Consider the following 14,310-nt stretch of genomic DNA (forward strand, 5'->3'; position numbering starts at 1 on the left):
CATGCGGAGTTGCGTGAGGCAGAGTGCGGCTGGCGGCGGCTTCCAGAAGCTTCCGTGCCCTCATTAAACATGGTTTCTGCGCCCGCCCCGCAGACTGCGGCGCGTCACTGCAGCCGGCCCCCTCCAGCCAATGGCGCTTGCGTGCTCTGGAGTCACGTGGGACGAGCGAGCCAGTCACCGGGAGCGTGCGGAGCAGTTTGACGTCACTTCTGCTCGTTCCAGTGTCGTTCCGGGGTGGAGCGGGCGAGGAGCGGCTACGCAGGTGCGGGGGGCGGAATGCGGGACGGGGCTGCGGGGTCTTGGCTGGGCGCGGCGGGGGGCAGGAGCAGGAGCAGGGTCCGGGTCCGGGAACAGGGTTCAGGAACAGGGTTCAGGCTCAGGCCCGGGCTGAGAGCGAGTGAGGGCCCGCGGCCTGGCCCAGGCCTGAGGCGGGTGCTGGCCGCCGCCTTGCCCAGGCTAGTGTGGGTTTCCTCGTGCTTCGGTGCAGCAGAGGCTTCGCAGTGCTTCCCTCCTGCTGTGTTTGCTAGTTAATGTGCCGGAACGCTGAGGGTGGTTTGTTTTCTTTTTAACGCTCTGCTGGCTTTCGTGCTTGTTCTTAATCTTACGCTTGAAGTTGTCTTGTTTCAAATATTAATTTAAAAAAAATAAAAATCAGAATCATTGAGTTGTCACTGTAAGTCCTTACAAAGTATATCATCCCCGTGGAACAGTGGGGTTTAATGGCAGAAACAGGACGTGCCCGTGGAAGTACTTCCGCTTATAAAAGCAGGGTTTCATAACTGAGCTTCAAAGCAAAGAGACTTTTTCTAGCAGTAGGATTATTTTCTCACTTTCACTTCTTTGCGATGAATGCTAGTTGTCCAACGCAGTGGGTGCTCTATTCTTATGCATGCTTAAAGCTACCTTTATTTAGAATGCTCTTAAATTATATTAGACACCGTATGTGCGAGCTACAAACTTGTTTGAAAATTATATTGGTAGTTGGGGTATCTTGTGATATCAGAGGTTGTGTATGGTCATAATTAAAAGTATGTGTAACTACAAGGACTTGGGTTTTTTTATGCGTAACATGCACTATTTGTGGGAGTAAGCTAGCAGTTTTGATACTACCTATAAAATATACAGGCTGGTGTCTGTTTATGCTGTTGATTTGCCTACAAGTAGCATCATTGTTCTCTGGTCAAAACTGCACAAGATGATCTGAACTTGTGTTCTGGGCTGTGACCTTGACTGAATGCCATATCCATAAAGCTAATTAATTCTCCAAAGGATAGCTTAAAACCCCACTAAAAGCTTTTGCACCATATATATTATGCTATTTATTCATTTGGGGTTTTACTTAGCTAAAATTTATGTAAGCTTGGAGCATCTTTTTCAACATCTCTCTGGAGGACAGAATGCTCATGCAGTGTTACGTCTCAAAAGGAAAGTTAGTTGCCAAAGTAACTCAAACATGAGTGCCTAAAGGGTCTTTGTGTAGTTCAAGTGTATGAAAAGTGGTAAGTCCTCCTCGTTTTGGGTAAATTGTGAGAGATAACTCTTAGGTGGGAATGGGAGACAAAGATAAATAGAAGAGTTAAATTGCATGTTTAAGAAGGTTCTAGCTCTTATTACAGTAGTCTAGCTATAATGCTATTTCTGTTACAGGTAGTAGCATGTTTGAGAATAAGTAGTAAGTGTATTTTGTTGTCTGAAAGCCATGTAACAGAATAATAAAGCATATTTTCTTATGCACTTGCAGGAACACAGTGTATTAAATTACCTAAGCAACCATGCTGGCTGCAAGGCTAGTATGCCTGAGAGCGTTATCATGCCAGACTATCCGCCCCACCATTACTCAGACTTCCCCAGCTTTGAGGAGCTCCAATATAAAAGCATACAGGCTGTACCAGCCCAACCAGGTAAGGTAATTCTTTTTCCAATAGTTCTGACTGTTGATGTTTTATAGAGTTGAGCCTTTTGCCAAAAGAATCACTTCATGGAGCACCTGTTTTGAATGATCACAGGCCTTCTGTTTGTTTGAAGTACCTGCTCTAATTTACTGAAGGAAGAGTGTTAATCAAAAAATAGGGTTTTTAAGAGCAATTGAAGTAATATATTCTGTTCCAGTCACTATTTCCCCATTGAAATTACTGAAAAAAAGAACTTAAAGGAGGTAGTGATTGACAAGCCTTACTATGTAAGGTGGGAGAAATAGAAATTCTTGTCTGACCTCCTCCTACCTCTCTGTTTCTGAGTGTCTTAAATATTTAATATGAAAGTAAAAACTTTCAAAGTCTTTAGTCCTAATATGTGTTTAGAGCTGTAGCCTAGGTTAGAACAATTTCTAAACTATGGTAGGACTGTCACGGGTCTTATGAGCAATTTTAAAAGCTGGACTGTCATTATCTTAAAACACTGTCTGTTTATTCTTTGTTGAGAGAAGATGTTTCATTTTTGCTTTCTGCCCAAGTAACTCACAACTGTTGGGCAGCATTGCTCTTTTGTTATCATCTTGGTGAAAGTGCCAGTGGCAAATTCTTCACCTCCTTTGTGATTTCCTCTTAAGCATAGAAAACTGTTTTTAAGTGTGCTAAATTTGTAGGTGCATTGGGGAGATTTTTTGTGTGTGCATGTTTTCTTGTGTGTGGGTATTTTTGGTTGTTGCTGTTGTGGTGGTTTTATTTATGTGGTGAGTGCTACATAATTACAGTGTTGGGCCAGTTTTCCTAAGGTACAAAACAACAAAACTGAAGTGCTATGATAAACTTTGTAAATTTTATTGCTTTAATGGTTCATGATAGTAATGCTTGTAGATTTCAAGTTTTAGTTACGCAGCTTTGAGTAAGCCCTTGGTTCCTCAAGTGCCTGTATAGTAATTTAGACATTCCTGGAAAAAAATGGTAAGGAAACTACAAAAGTTGTTTTTGAAATGCAGGTTTATTCTGTGTTGCTTTTGCAGCTTACTAAGACTTTGAGCAGCATGCCATATTTGTTTGGTGCTTGGCAGCCTTAAAAATCTTAAGCTTGTAGGCCTTCATTCAAGGTTGGCCCCTAAACGAAGGCTAGAGTTGAAAGCAAAGAATTCGAGCTGCTTTTCTAAACTTAGTGTCTGTAAAATGCAAGTATTGTGCAAAAATGTTTTTTGTGTTTACGTAAAGAGTGTTTTTTGCATAGAAAGCAAAATATTTTTTTACAAAATCAAAAAGTAAAGAGTATGTTTTTATATGAAAAAAAAAAAAGAAAAAGCCTTACAGCCTTGTTTAGTATAGTGGGACTAGAGTAGAAGAAATGCAAACTGAAAACTTCAGCTTTTGAAATTCACTGCATTGGTTCTGTACTTCTAAAATGTGTGAATGTTGTTCACAAAGCTTCCTAAACGTTAACGTTCAGTTGTTTTCCTGAGCACCGTTGCTTCATGTCTTTGGGAGGTAAGCACAGATAAATGAGAAGCTACCTAATAATTTTAAGTGTAGAAAGTAATTTAATAAGAAATGTCTTCTGTTTTATTTCATTGCCTTTCTGTTATGTTCTTTCTCAATCTAACAGTGTTATGCCACCAGAGTAAGAACGGGTGTAAGGCGTGGAAAAATTGGTCAGGAGATTAAAGAAGCAGCATTTGAGCCATCTGCAGAAACAGCACTTAAAGGTAGAGTAGCTCTGCTTTAAGTATTGAGAATTTTTGAAGCTTAACTTAAAACTTCCTCGAACGAATTGGTTTCCTTCTAACCATTAAAGAGACTTGCGAATATTGTTTCCTATGTAAGTTTGCCTAGTGATCTCCCTCAAACGACTGGTTTCTCTGCTTGTCTTAGCTTTTGAAGTTTAAAGCTGCAAACATGTCACAGTATAGAGAAATTTCTTGTCTCTACTTTGAGCTGCTGATGAGAACTATTATGTCAAAAACGGTTCTCTCTTAATGGAGATTTGGTTGCAGGTATTAAAAAATATGTCAACGCTTTCTTTGCTATGTCTACTGTGCTGTTGCAGATTGGTACAGTTTGCAAATAAAAAGTTTTGGTTCTATGGTTATGTAAGGCATTGGCTTACTGTGCTTGCTAGCACATCTAGTGTGGGTCATAATTTAAGTAGATTACAAAGGGATTTTTTTAGATAGTGTTCAGTAGAATAGACTTTTAAATGTCCTGTAATAGCACTGAATTGGCAAATAGAACGTATGTAGACTAACTAGATAGTGTCTTAGCTATAAGACTACACTTTTTTTTAGTGTGTTAGAGAGTTACACGACTGAAGGTATTTGGTCCTAGCTGCCCTTCAGTTATAACAAAATTTTATGATTGATATTTATATTTGTAGCAGTAATCCGATATGTGGCACACAGGCAGTATGTCTAGAAATCAGATAGTAGAAACCAATAGTAAGTCATGTGTTGTGGCTCATGAGCTTTGGAAATCTCTTTTTAAACTGATTTGGATTTAATTGCTACCAAGAGCCCTTGAAGGAGCAAGCATCAAGGGCAGATGAATGGCAGGAAAGAACATAATGTCTAGTTTTTCTCCTGTTTTATAGCAGTTGGATAGTGAAATGGTATACTAAATCAGCTGGCAGGTGAGCACTTCTGTTGGAGAACCTGTTAACTGGTTTTGGGTTGGAATTCCTGTCATTGTGATGAAGGTCAGTAAACCTGGCTGATCTCTTATTTCTTGCTCTGTTTTATGAAGCTACATTGTGTTGCTAGGCTGAATCTAGAGTTTTTCACATGTAGCTTATTAAGAACTGGTAATGCAGTGACTTGAAGTTAAGTGGAACTTTAAGAAAGAGGCCTAACATGAATCAGCTATTGCAGATAAAACAAAACTGATGCAAGGATGTTATTGGCCATCCAAGAAAAAATGTTCACAAGGGTGTGGATATATTTTTTTCTTTCTACAGCTGATCGCCTGGGGAAGTTTATTGTTGCTGGAGGGGCTGCTGTTGGCCTGGGGGCTCTCTGTTACTATGGAATGGGCATGTCGAGTGAGATTGGAGCTATTGAAAGAGCTGTGTGAGTAAGATGTCTTACTGTTTTAAGTAAAGACTATGTTAAGTGAATGTATATAAAGATGAGGCTCTTTATATAGGTCTGTTCTTTAGCTGGTATCACGCAGTGTACACATAGCTTAAGTTTTTTTTAAGCTCCGAATAGAAAGCAAAATTTAAATTACTGAAGCTTAAATGGATTACTTACTTAAATGAGTTCCTTTACTTGGCTAAATCTGAAAGTTATTTGTGAAAATTATATAAATATGTCTTATGAGGTGTGCCACAGATAATTTATGAATGGCAGTCTGCTGTAAAACATATTAAGACAACTTTGCCTGGTGTTCCTGTAGGACTGTTCGTTAAACTTTAATACAGCATGTTGGAAAGAGTCTTTGAACACACTACTTGCCTTGGTATAAATTCTGCTCTAATAAATATGTTTTGCTTAAAACTTCAGTTATTGCTTTTTGGCCAACAAAAATCTGACTGTGATGGCAAAAATATATGGTTACTTAGACTTAAAAGGTGGTTAGTGATAAGCATTGGGCCTGGGAGAAATGAGTGCTGGTGACGTTTTGGTTTACTTCGTGTTTATATTTGAAAATGGCCATCTGCATTCATTCTGAATGCTAGCTCTTTGTATCGTGTCTATGAGAAGCTTTTCATTGATACAGCTACGTGTAATTTTTTCTCCACAAGCCTTAAAGTAATGGGTTAAAAAAGTAAAATGGGAGAAAATGCGTGCACTATGTTTACGTTTCATGTTAGCAGGGAGAGCTTCCTGTCCATAGTATGATCAAATCATACTGCAGAAACTGTCATCATGTCTAGGTCTGTTGCTATTGTCCAAGCTCTCAAAATGACGTTTGTGCCTTGTGGTGTCAGATAATCATGTGCACTGTGACTCAGCAATTTGTGAGCTGCTCAGTAGGCTACTTAGTGCCCAGTACACATTCTGTAGACGTTTTTCCTTAAACCAGTTTGGAAAAATAAACAATGGTGTACATATAACATAGTTAAAAAGCATTTGTTATTCTGTTTTCCATGTATGCTTCCTCCTTAGAATTGAACTATAATTAGCACTGTTTGTAATTTGCAGTGTTCCTAGAGAGTTATGTTATATTAGAGCAGCAACATTTAAAAGTTCAGCCCTCTGTTGTAAGGTAAACTCGTGGCAGAAGTCGCTAGATCACACCATTATTATGAAACCTCCCTTAAAACCATAGCTGTGAACGTATTTAACAGCTTGATTATGTTTTCAGTTGGTCTTCATTGTGATACTGGTAATTGCACAGTTGTGTACGACTTCTTATTTTTCAGCATTTGGCCACAGTATGTGAAAGACAGAATTCACTCTACTTACATGTACTTTGCGGGAAGCATTGGCTTGACAGCTCTGTCTGCCGTAGCAGTTAGCAGGTCTCCCGCACTCATGAGCCTTATGACGAGAGGCTCCTGGCTGGTAAGCTTACGCTATAAAACATTTACTGAGAAAAGACCCTAAACGTGATGGTTGATATAAAAAACGTGAAATGTAAACTGCTTGGTAAAAAGTAAGGCAAAACCTTACTTACACTAGTGTCCTTATCCATTAAGACTACTTAAGCATCCTAATGATGTTTTGTGATTTAAGATTTGGTGATTCTAATTGCATGCTGACATGCACCTTCTATAATTCTTTGATAGTTTGTCAGACAAACTACATGAGCAAAAAATGCTATGCTATCCTTACCAGGTATATGCAAATAAGAACCTGTTATAAATAACCGTCTGAGACCAACAACACTATTTCTGTCACATTCTAAAAATGGAAACTGAGGTCCCTATGCATTCTTTCTCCTCCCTGCACTCTTCTGTATAGCTCTTTGAAAGCTGTTTTCTGTTTGCCAAGGCTGAAACAATACTGAAACAAAACAAATCAGCCAGGCAAACTGCTAACAAAATCTGTCTGATTAGTACATGTTCATTGAGTTAAGTGGAGTGGAAGGATAATAGTTAAATGCCAACGCCTACATAATTTTACAGAGATTAATTTAATAATGCATCCTTGGTGATAAACCCAAGTTGTACATTTCTGATCAGTGTGCTAGCTGCTAGGTGATTCTGCTCAGAATCATCAGTAAGAGGAGGCAATGAGGCTTAAAAATCACTGGTAGCAAAAGCATGTGAACTGAGTACGGGCTTTGGGTGGAGAAATGTATAAGAGAAAAGTAAGGCTAACGTTTCGTGTACCTTAATGAAGATTAGAGTAAGGAGCAGAACCATATGTTTTCTTTCTCTTACCTTACACAACTAAGAGGTTGTTGCCATCTTACCACTAAACTTGGATTCCTAGAAGACTGAGTAAAAGTAAAATGGGAATTACTACAAGCTATGATCTGTCAAAGATTTGACTGTAGCCTTACAGGAGTGAAATTGACAAAAGCTTCAGTTACACAAATAGTTTGTTCTTTTCAGAATTACACTATTAACTTTTAGACTAGGAGGTTAGAACAGAGACCGTGTGTCCTAATGCTAACTTGAGCTCTGTAATGCTGTTTTTACAGGCAATAGGTGCAACTTTTGCTGCCATGATTGGTGCTGGAATGCTGGTCAGGTCCATATCCTATGAAAATAGTCCAGCAGCTAAACATTTGGCTTGGATGATGCATTCAGGTATGTTAGTGTTCGTTGTAGAAATGTCTATGCTTCAGTGTGACCAGATTCGTTCTTTAACATGACTTGAAGATTAATTTTTGTATGCTACTGTGGGAGAGTTAAGATTTTTCCAAGAACTCCTGAACTTCAGGAAGATTTCTTAAGTGTCCTTAACATAACTAATATTTTTCATAATTTTCAAAAAGTCATGCTCAAATTAACTTTCAGATACACACATGCCACATTGGATAGAATTAATTGATTTCACAGCTGCTTTGATTTTTGTGACTGCTTTCTGGTACTATAGCTTCTATAAGCACTATTGCCTACACTTACCATTCTTCAGCTGTGTAGGATAAGGAAGTATTTGAAAACTTGTCTAGAAAAATGAGATTTTACTGTTAAACTGTAGCTTCTTAAATACACGTTCCCATCAAGTATGTAAGCTGTGAGCACAGATCAGTTTCTCACTAATGATACCTACTTTAAATAATAATAATTTTGTTTTTCAAAACTGTTTTGCCAGAAGTAATTTATGGTTCAGGAAAGACATATGAGTGTTAAGCACTGAAATGGAATTTGCCTCTCAAGAGCTAACATTTCTACCAAGAAGAAACTGTTTATTTTAGTGATCGTTGTTAAGTTAAACAACCTAATGTGATATTAATGGCCTAGATAACAGGTTTCATACAATACTAGCAAAAGGGCTGACTTAACTTGCGTAACTAATTATTGTAGCAGACATCTGTCCTGCTTTTCAGTGTTGAGTGCTCCTATGGCTGTTACGTAGTTGATTAGTCTGTGCTAAGTATCTCTTACCAGCTCTGTTTTGAACAGATCAATATGGTGACTTTTATTAGTCTTTCTTCCAAAGACCAGCTCCCTGGAGTACACTCCAGAGCTAGATGAAAGTAGGTCATGGAATTTAAGATTAGGTTGCCAATTTATTGTGCTCTCTTCTACAGAGGTGCGTAATCAAGTGCGTTGGTATTTTGTCGTGTAAGTAGATCAGTTTGAGTCATGTTATCTGACTGGAGGAAAAAAAAAAAAGGACCTTACAGCTGTTGTTTTGTTTTCCTTTGGCTAGGTGTCATGGGTGCAGTGGTGGCTCCTCTAGCCTTCTTGGGTGGTCCTTTGCTGATCAGAGCTGCCTGGTATACCGCTGGAATCGTTGGAGGGCTATCAACTGTGGCCATGTGTGCTCCGAGTGAGAAGTTTCTGAACATGGGAGGACCGCTTGGAATAGGCTTGGGCTTTGTTCTTGCCTCATCAATTGGTAAAATACTGGTTTAATATTGTCAGATAAAGTAGGTTATAAACTTAAGCTGCTAAGCTGCAGCTCATGTTTAATTGCAGACTGGTCTGTCCGGTTAAAATTTGCCTTAAATAACCCTTGTAACTCTAGCACAGCAGAAAATACTCTGTTAATTTTATTCTTGGGGGGGGGGGGCGCGGCGCGGGGAAGGCAACATGAAGTTACGGTTCTGGCAAGCGTTATTCTGGCAAATGGCTGGTAGTGGTGGCTTGTAGTTACTGCCAGTGACTAGGGAAGACAGCAAACGTGATCTTAGTTCTTGATCCACTTGTTCTTCTCCCTGATGTGTTTCTAGGCATTGTTGCAGTCCTAGGGACAGAAGTAGTTTAATATGAAGAAAAGTACACATTCCCTAGGGTGTTCAAAATTAGTGGATCAGGTTGTATGTTGTATATATGACATCTTGAGCTTGCGCGTTAAAGCTCTTGGTATCAAAAATGCACAGCGAATTGAGAATTGAATACTCATTGAAAAACCTGTGCTACAGTAACTGAAGTTTGACCCAACTCAGAGTAGCAGATACATACAGTAATAGCTTTCTTTAACTCTATTGTACGTTCCTCTCCAGGGTCCATGTTCTTGCCTCCTACTTCTGCTTTTGGAGCTGGCTTGTATTCGGTAGCTGTTTACGGTGGATTGGTACTCTTTGGCATGTTCCTGCTTTATGATACGCAGCATGTTATCAAGCGTGCAGAAACTATTCCATATTATGGAGCAACAAAATATGATCCAATCAATGCGTAAGTATTCTGTATTAGCACAGCTGATCTCAATGTCTGTGTAAGAATTTGCTTCAAGCTGAATTGAAGTATTCCTTAAAAAAAGCCAGACCTTTTGTTTGCTGTTCAAAAGTGTATTACTGCTAAACGTGAAGAATCATAGGATTTAAAAATACAATGCAAAAATAGCTAGTGGAGTTAAAACTGAAACTGTCTGCCTGAAATGAGAGAAACAGATTGAGTGTGTGGTGTCACATGCTTCCAGCAGTACTTTCTAAAAAGTATTTTTGTTTCCTGAAGCATTGCTGGGAGAACTTATAGCTGCTTTCTGAAAATATCTGTTAATATCGGCTGGAAAAAAAAAAAATCAACTCTCGTAGTCACTTAACGTTCACTAGTCTTTGTCACTAAACAAAAAAGCTTCAACAGCGTGTAGACAGGGAAAGAAGGATTAATTGACTCTCAGTAAAGACCAAGTCTGGCTAACAAGTAACTTGCTTGTAAATGTTGTCTGTCTGATCTTAGGTGAATTGTTTGCCTTCTTGATTCTGGTTTCTTATACTTAAAATAGAATAATACTGACCTTCTTCAAAATTCTTGGGAGATAAGCAGATAAAAGTACAGCATAAAAGCAGAGGGCTACTGTATGAGAACAGCATACTGTCTTTTAAGGTTCCTGTAGAGAGTTCCTGCTGGCAGAGATGGCAGAACAAAAATACAGGGATTTTTTTGACATACCAAGCACTGAGGATGATTATAGTCAGGTTTTCTTACAGATGCTTCAGGAAGGCTTTTAAAAATGAAGTATGATCATGTGAAACACCAAATAATACCATTTGTGTTCAACAATACTAACTTTGATTTCCTGTTTCCTAGGTGCATGGGTATCTACACAGATACACTGAACATCTTCATTCGGGTGGCCACCATGCTTGCGGGCGGTGGAAGTGGCAGGAGAAAGTAAAACGAGACTCGTGTTTGCAGCTGTCTGACAGCCTACCTAGTGCACATACTAAATAAAAATTGATAGTTACAAGCAGTTTTGCTGCGAGTCAGAAGTTTAGAGCATTTCAGCATATTGTTTCAGTGCAATGTGATTCAGACTTAATAGTTTTTCTTCAAACACTTTCCAGTTCTGTGTTTAAATAGTGTGAACTGCTTCTAATTGTACATTATTTTGGGAAAGTAAATTATTTTTAATATATGAGTAAAATAGCCTATCTGCTTTTTGATGGGTTTGACAGCAGTTCAACTCTTACTTTCTTCTTTTTTTTTACTGTTGCTGCACAATAAAGGAAGTAATTTCTGAACTTGTATCCCATATGCAGATAGAGACACAAGCTACTTCATGAAATGCTGTTGAGATGCATCAGTTTTCAGTAAGATTGCATAAATGGTATTTTAGTGACACATTAAGAAGAACCGAACAAATTGAATACAGCACTAAATGCAGTAATGACTTCTGACTGGGCAGAAATTTCAGACAAGTTTAAGCAATTGTCAGAAACGCATTGGATTTGACAGGTAAGGTGACCAAAAAGTGTAAAGGAGACAAGAAGAGGAAACTCTGGCATTTGTCCCCTATGAACTTCAGTCTCTGGAGTGCATGCGAGAACTCCTTGCTTTCATGTTGACTGGATATAATAGCTAGGTTCTCTTGATGGTAGGCTTATCAAACTGTGCAATAGAGATGCCTGTCTTCCAGTGACTAAACTGCAGTATTGCAGATGAAGCCCTGTCCTTCAGAAGAGCTCCTGTTGCACATCTCTTACAAGCTTGTACGATTGGCACAGACGGAGGGAATTGATGTCCTGCTGTAAACCCAAGTATCATAAATTTAGCATGCTGCTGTATGCTTTAGTCTTTCTAACACTTCTCTAAATTGGTATGTTTAGCTTGGTCTAAAAGAAATGTTCCCTATTAGTGAAATTGATTTAACATTAAGAAATGTATTCTTACCAAGCTCTTTTGCTATACGTTGGAATAAAAGATGAGTTCTTGGGCACAAGAAAGTTTTGAGCCAATGTCAACAACTCAGACTTTCAATTTCTGGTAAATATGCTATGTTTATGTATTGAATTATGGAACAATAAAATTCTAGCCTTGCGAGTTGACTACTCTCACTTTCTCTATGTTAATAGAAACATTTTAGTACCCCTGCACTAATAACTTGCTGAAGCGAGCTATAAATATTTTTTTGGCTACAGTTTCCTTTGTAAGAGAGTGAATATTCCTCTGTAAAAAAAAAAAAAAAAAAAAAAAAAAACAAACCACAAAGATAATTTCTAGTTGCACTGGCTAGCTAGCATTTTTTGGGGTATGTTTCCCGGATGGAAGATGCTGATCTACACTTGCTTCAAATGGTTCTGTTATTGTAACTTTTGGCTGCTGACTACAGCCAGTGCTGCTTTTATGTCTGTCATATACTGTAGTCTTTTTAGTCTCTTCAATCGTAGGGAAGAAACAGTGGATTGCAGAGAACCTTGTTGCAAGTCCTTTGTGCCCAAAGATTATACAGCACAATCTTGGTACTATTACAGCTAAAGGAAAATCTAATACATACATGGAAGAAATGTCTGGATCATGTCAAGTGTAAGTAGCCTGTTTAGAGGGTTTTATCTTTTTAAGCAATTTCATATTCTTAAATCAATTTCTACATACTGTTGCTGTAGCTGAACACAGCAGTGTGCTTGTCCTCAAATTCTGAAATCTACAGGGAGCTATCTTACAACAAAATTCTAGTATTTGTAGCTGTAATTAAAGAAAACTCGGTCAAAACTCCTATTGCCTAGATTGTGAGGACAAAGTTTTAGAGTTTATCATCTGTGAACCAAGAGAGGGATCCTGGATTGTTTGAAACAGTAGGGTGTTTTGTTCTACACCTTACTAAGGGAGGTGTTTGCATGGAAAGTGAGACCAACAGGAAGGTCTAATAACCTTTCAAGAAAAAATAAGTGAAATAGCACCTATGGAAGCAGGAACGCTTGTTTGTGCTGAGACTTCTGAGAAGATGTGGTTCAACTCCTGTGGATGAGGTGATACCAGTAGGAAAATACTCTTAGTCTCTAAAAAGGGAAAAACAAGTTTAAGAGTTGTTCCTTTATGTTTTGAAGTTCTAAGTGAAGAATTAAGATTTTAGTTAAGACAGCTCTAATTTGGGGAGGGATGAAAATCTAAAATGTGGTAGTTTGATAGGCACAAGAAGAGATGCCCATTTCTTTTCAGGGAGAGCATCTGTCTGAGAGCTTGTGCTGTCTTACTGTCAAGCTACTCTGAGTGCAGACGACGTGAAAACTTTTTAGAACTAAGAAATTGTTTAGATTTATGAATAGAACTTACTAGGATGATGTTACTGTAAGCAATTTGTTTCAGTTTTTTTTTCCTCAGTTGAAAATTATAAAACTGATATTATATGAAAGAAAATTATGTGAGAAACTCTAATTATAAAACTTGAGGTTCTTTTAAGTAGGTATTAGGGTGTGTTAAGCATGCGTGGCTCAGTAGCTTTGAGAGCAAATACAGCTGAGGAAGAACTTGTGAGTTTTGTCTCCTCCTTAACACTTTCAGAAGGAAATTAGATGCTTTATATCCTAAATTTCAGATCTGTAAAAGCTGATCAACACTGTGGTTACACCCTCTAATTCTTAATGTCCTGTTTCATATGCTTTGTAAATGAAGAAGGGAAAATGGTTGTAATTAGGAAGGCCTAAACTCGTGGAAATCCAAAACTAGCTGGGGAGTAAAGCTGCTTTTTTTTCTCAAATAAGGAATGTTACTTAATTTATTTTGCTGATTTTATTTTGCCCTCTCCTTAGGAGGGCTCTTGTTCATTGCACTTTTGACAGTTGGTTATAAGAGGTTCTTTTTTCCTCTTTTGATTCATTGTTGGGTCAGGTTGAAGAGGGTTGTATATAATTGTATTCCCTTTTTGACTTATTGTGAAGACACTTACTACAAGTTTTGCCAAGTGTTTTTTAATAAGTTTTAAGGGGAGTGGGAGAAATTGGTCACAAAAGCAAGCAAGATCAGATATTTTAATGGTTTCCTCTTTGAAGTAAATAAATTTGTATTTAAGGAAAACAGTTTTCCTGTATTTGCGTGCAATTTAAGTAGTTTAGTGAGAAGAAGCTTAAGCAGCTGCTTAGCTGACAACAAATACAGGGGAAATTTATGGGTAAGCATAGTAGGGGGAAAAAAAGGGAATTTTAAGTTTCATTAGCCAGAATCATGCCATATTAGAATAATGATAAAATAGGGTAGAACCCAAGAGCACAGTTCAAGGGGAGGAAGTTTCAAAACTTGCCATAGGTTAATGGGAGTTGTGGTTAGTTCTCTTGAAGTCTTCAAGTCAATTTTGGATCTCATGCTATAGCACAGTGGTTACTGGAAGCAAGGTTTTGATCAAAATTACACAGATCAGGCTGGATGGTCAAGTTGCAGCCTTTTTTAGGCTTGAGATGTGAAAGTCTGGTTAGTAATTAGAGAGTAGTGGCACTTGAAATCTGTTTCATCAGTTAACTGAAGCGAGTCTCTCAAAATTTACTTACTTGAACTATAGCTACATTCATGAATTATAAGGGAAAAAAGTGGAGATGAGGTGGAAAAGGTTTTCTGGTTTTTATTTTGTTTGCGTTACAGACAGTAAAATTGAGAATCTACAGTTTGGCTGCAGTAGAT

General features: G+C 38.3%; 1 protein-coding gene across 1 annotated transcript; it reads left to right on the forward strand.

The window, feature by feature from the left end:
- Positions 1-203: 203 nt before the first annotated feature.
- GHITM (growth hormone inducible transmembrane protein) lies at positions 204-11,747 on the forward strand. The gene is made up of 9 exons (XM_086616287.1): positions 204-262; positions 1,742-1,901; positions 3,529-3,628; positions 4,873-4,984; positions 6,283-6,424; positions 7,509-7,617; positions 8,687-8,875; positions 9,483-9,654; positions 10,510-11,747. The coding sequence occupies exons 2-9, from the start codon at positions 1,773-1,775 to the stop codon at positions 10,595-10,597; spliced, it is 1,041 nt and encodes a 346-aa protein (XP_086472413.1). The 5' UTR covers positions 204-262; positions 1,742-1,772; the 3' UTR covers positions 10,598-11,747.
- Positions 11,748-14,310: the final 2,563 nt, after the last annotated feature.

This window comes from Tauraco erythrolophus, chromosome 9 (genome assembly GCF_009769465.1).
Source record: "Tauraco erythrolophus isolate bTauEry1 chromosome 9, bTauEry1.pri, whole genome shotgun sequence".
NCBI lineage: Eukaryota > Metazoa > Chordata > Aves > Musophagiformes > Musophagidae > Tauraco > Tauraco erythrolophus.

Excerpts from the sequence above, each read along its gene's own strand:
- GHITM (XM_086616287.1), top strand. The coding sequence starts at position 1,773 with ATGCTGGCTGCAAGGCTAGTATGCCTGAGAGCGTTATCATGCCAGACT. Across the intron at positions 1,902-3,528 it reads GGCTGTACCAGCCCAACCAG|TGTTATGCCACCAGAGTAAG; the intron begins GTAAGGTAATTC and ends TCAATCTAACAG. Across the intron at positions 7,618-8,686 it reads GGCTTGGATGATGCATTCAG|GTGTCATGGGTGCAGTGGTG; the intron begins GTATGTTAGTGT and ends TCCTTTGGCTAG.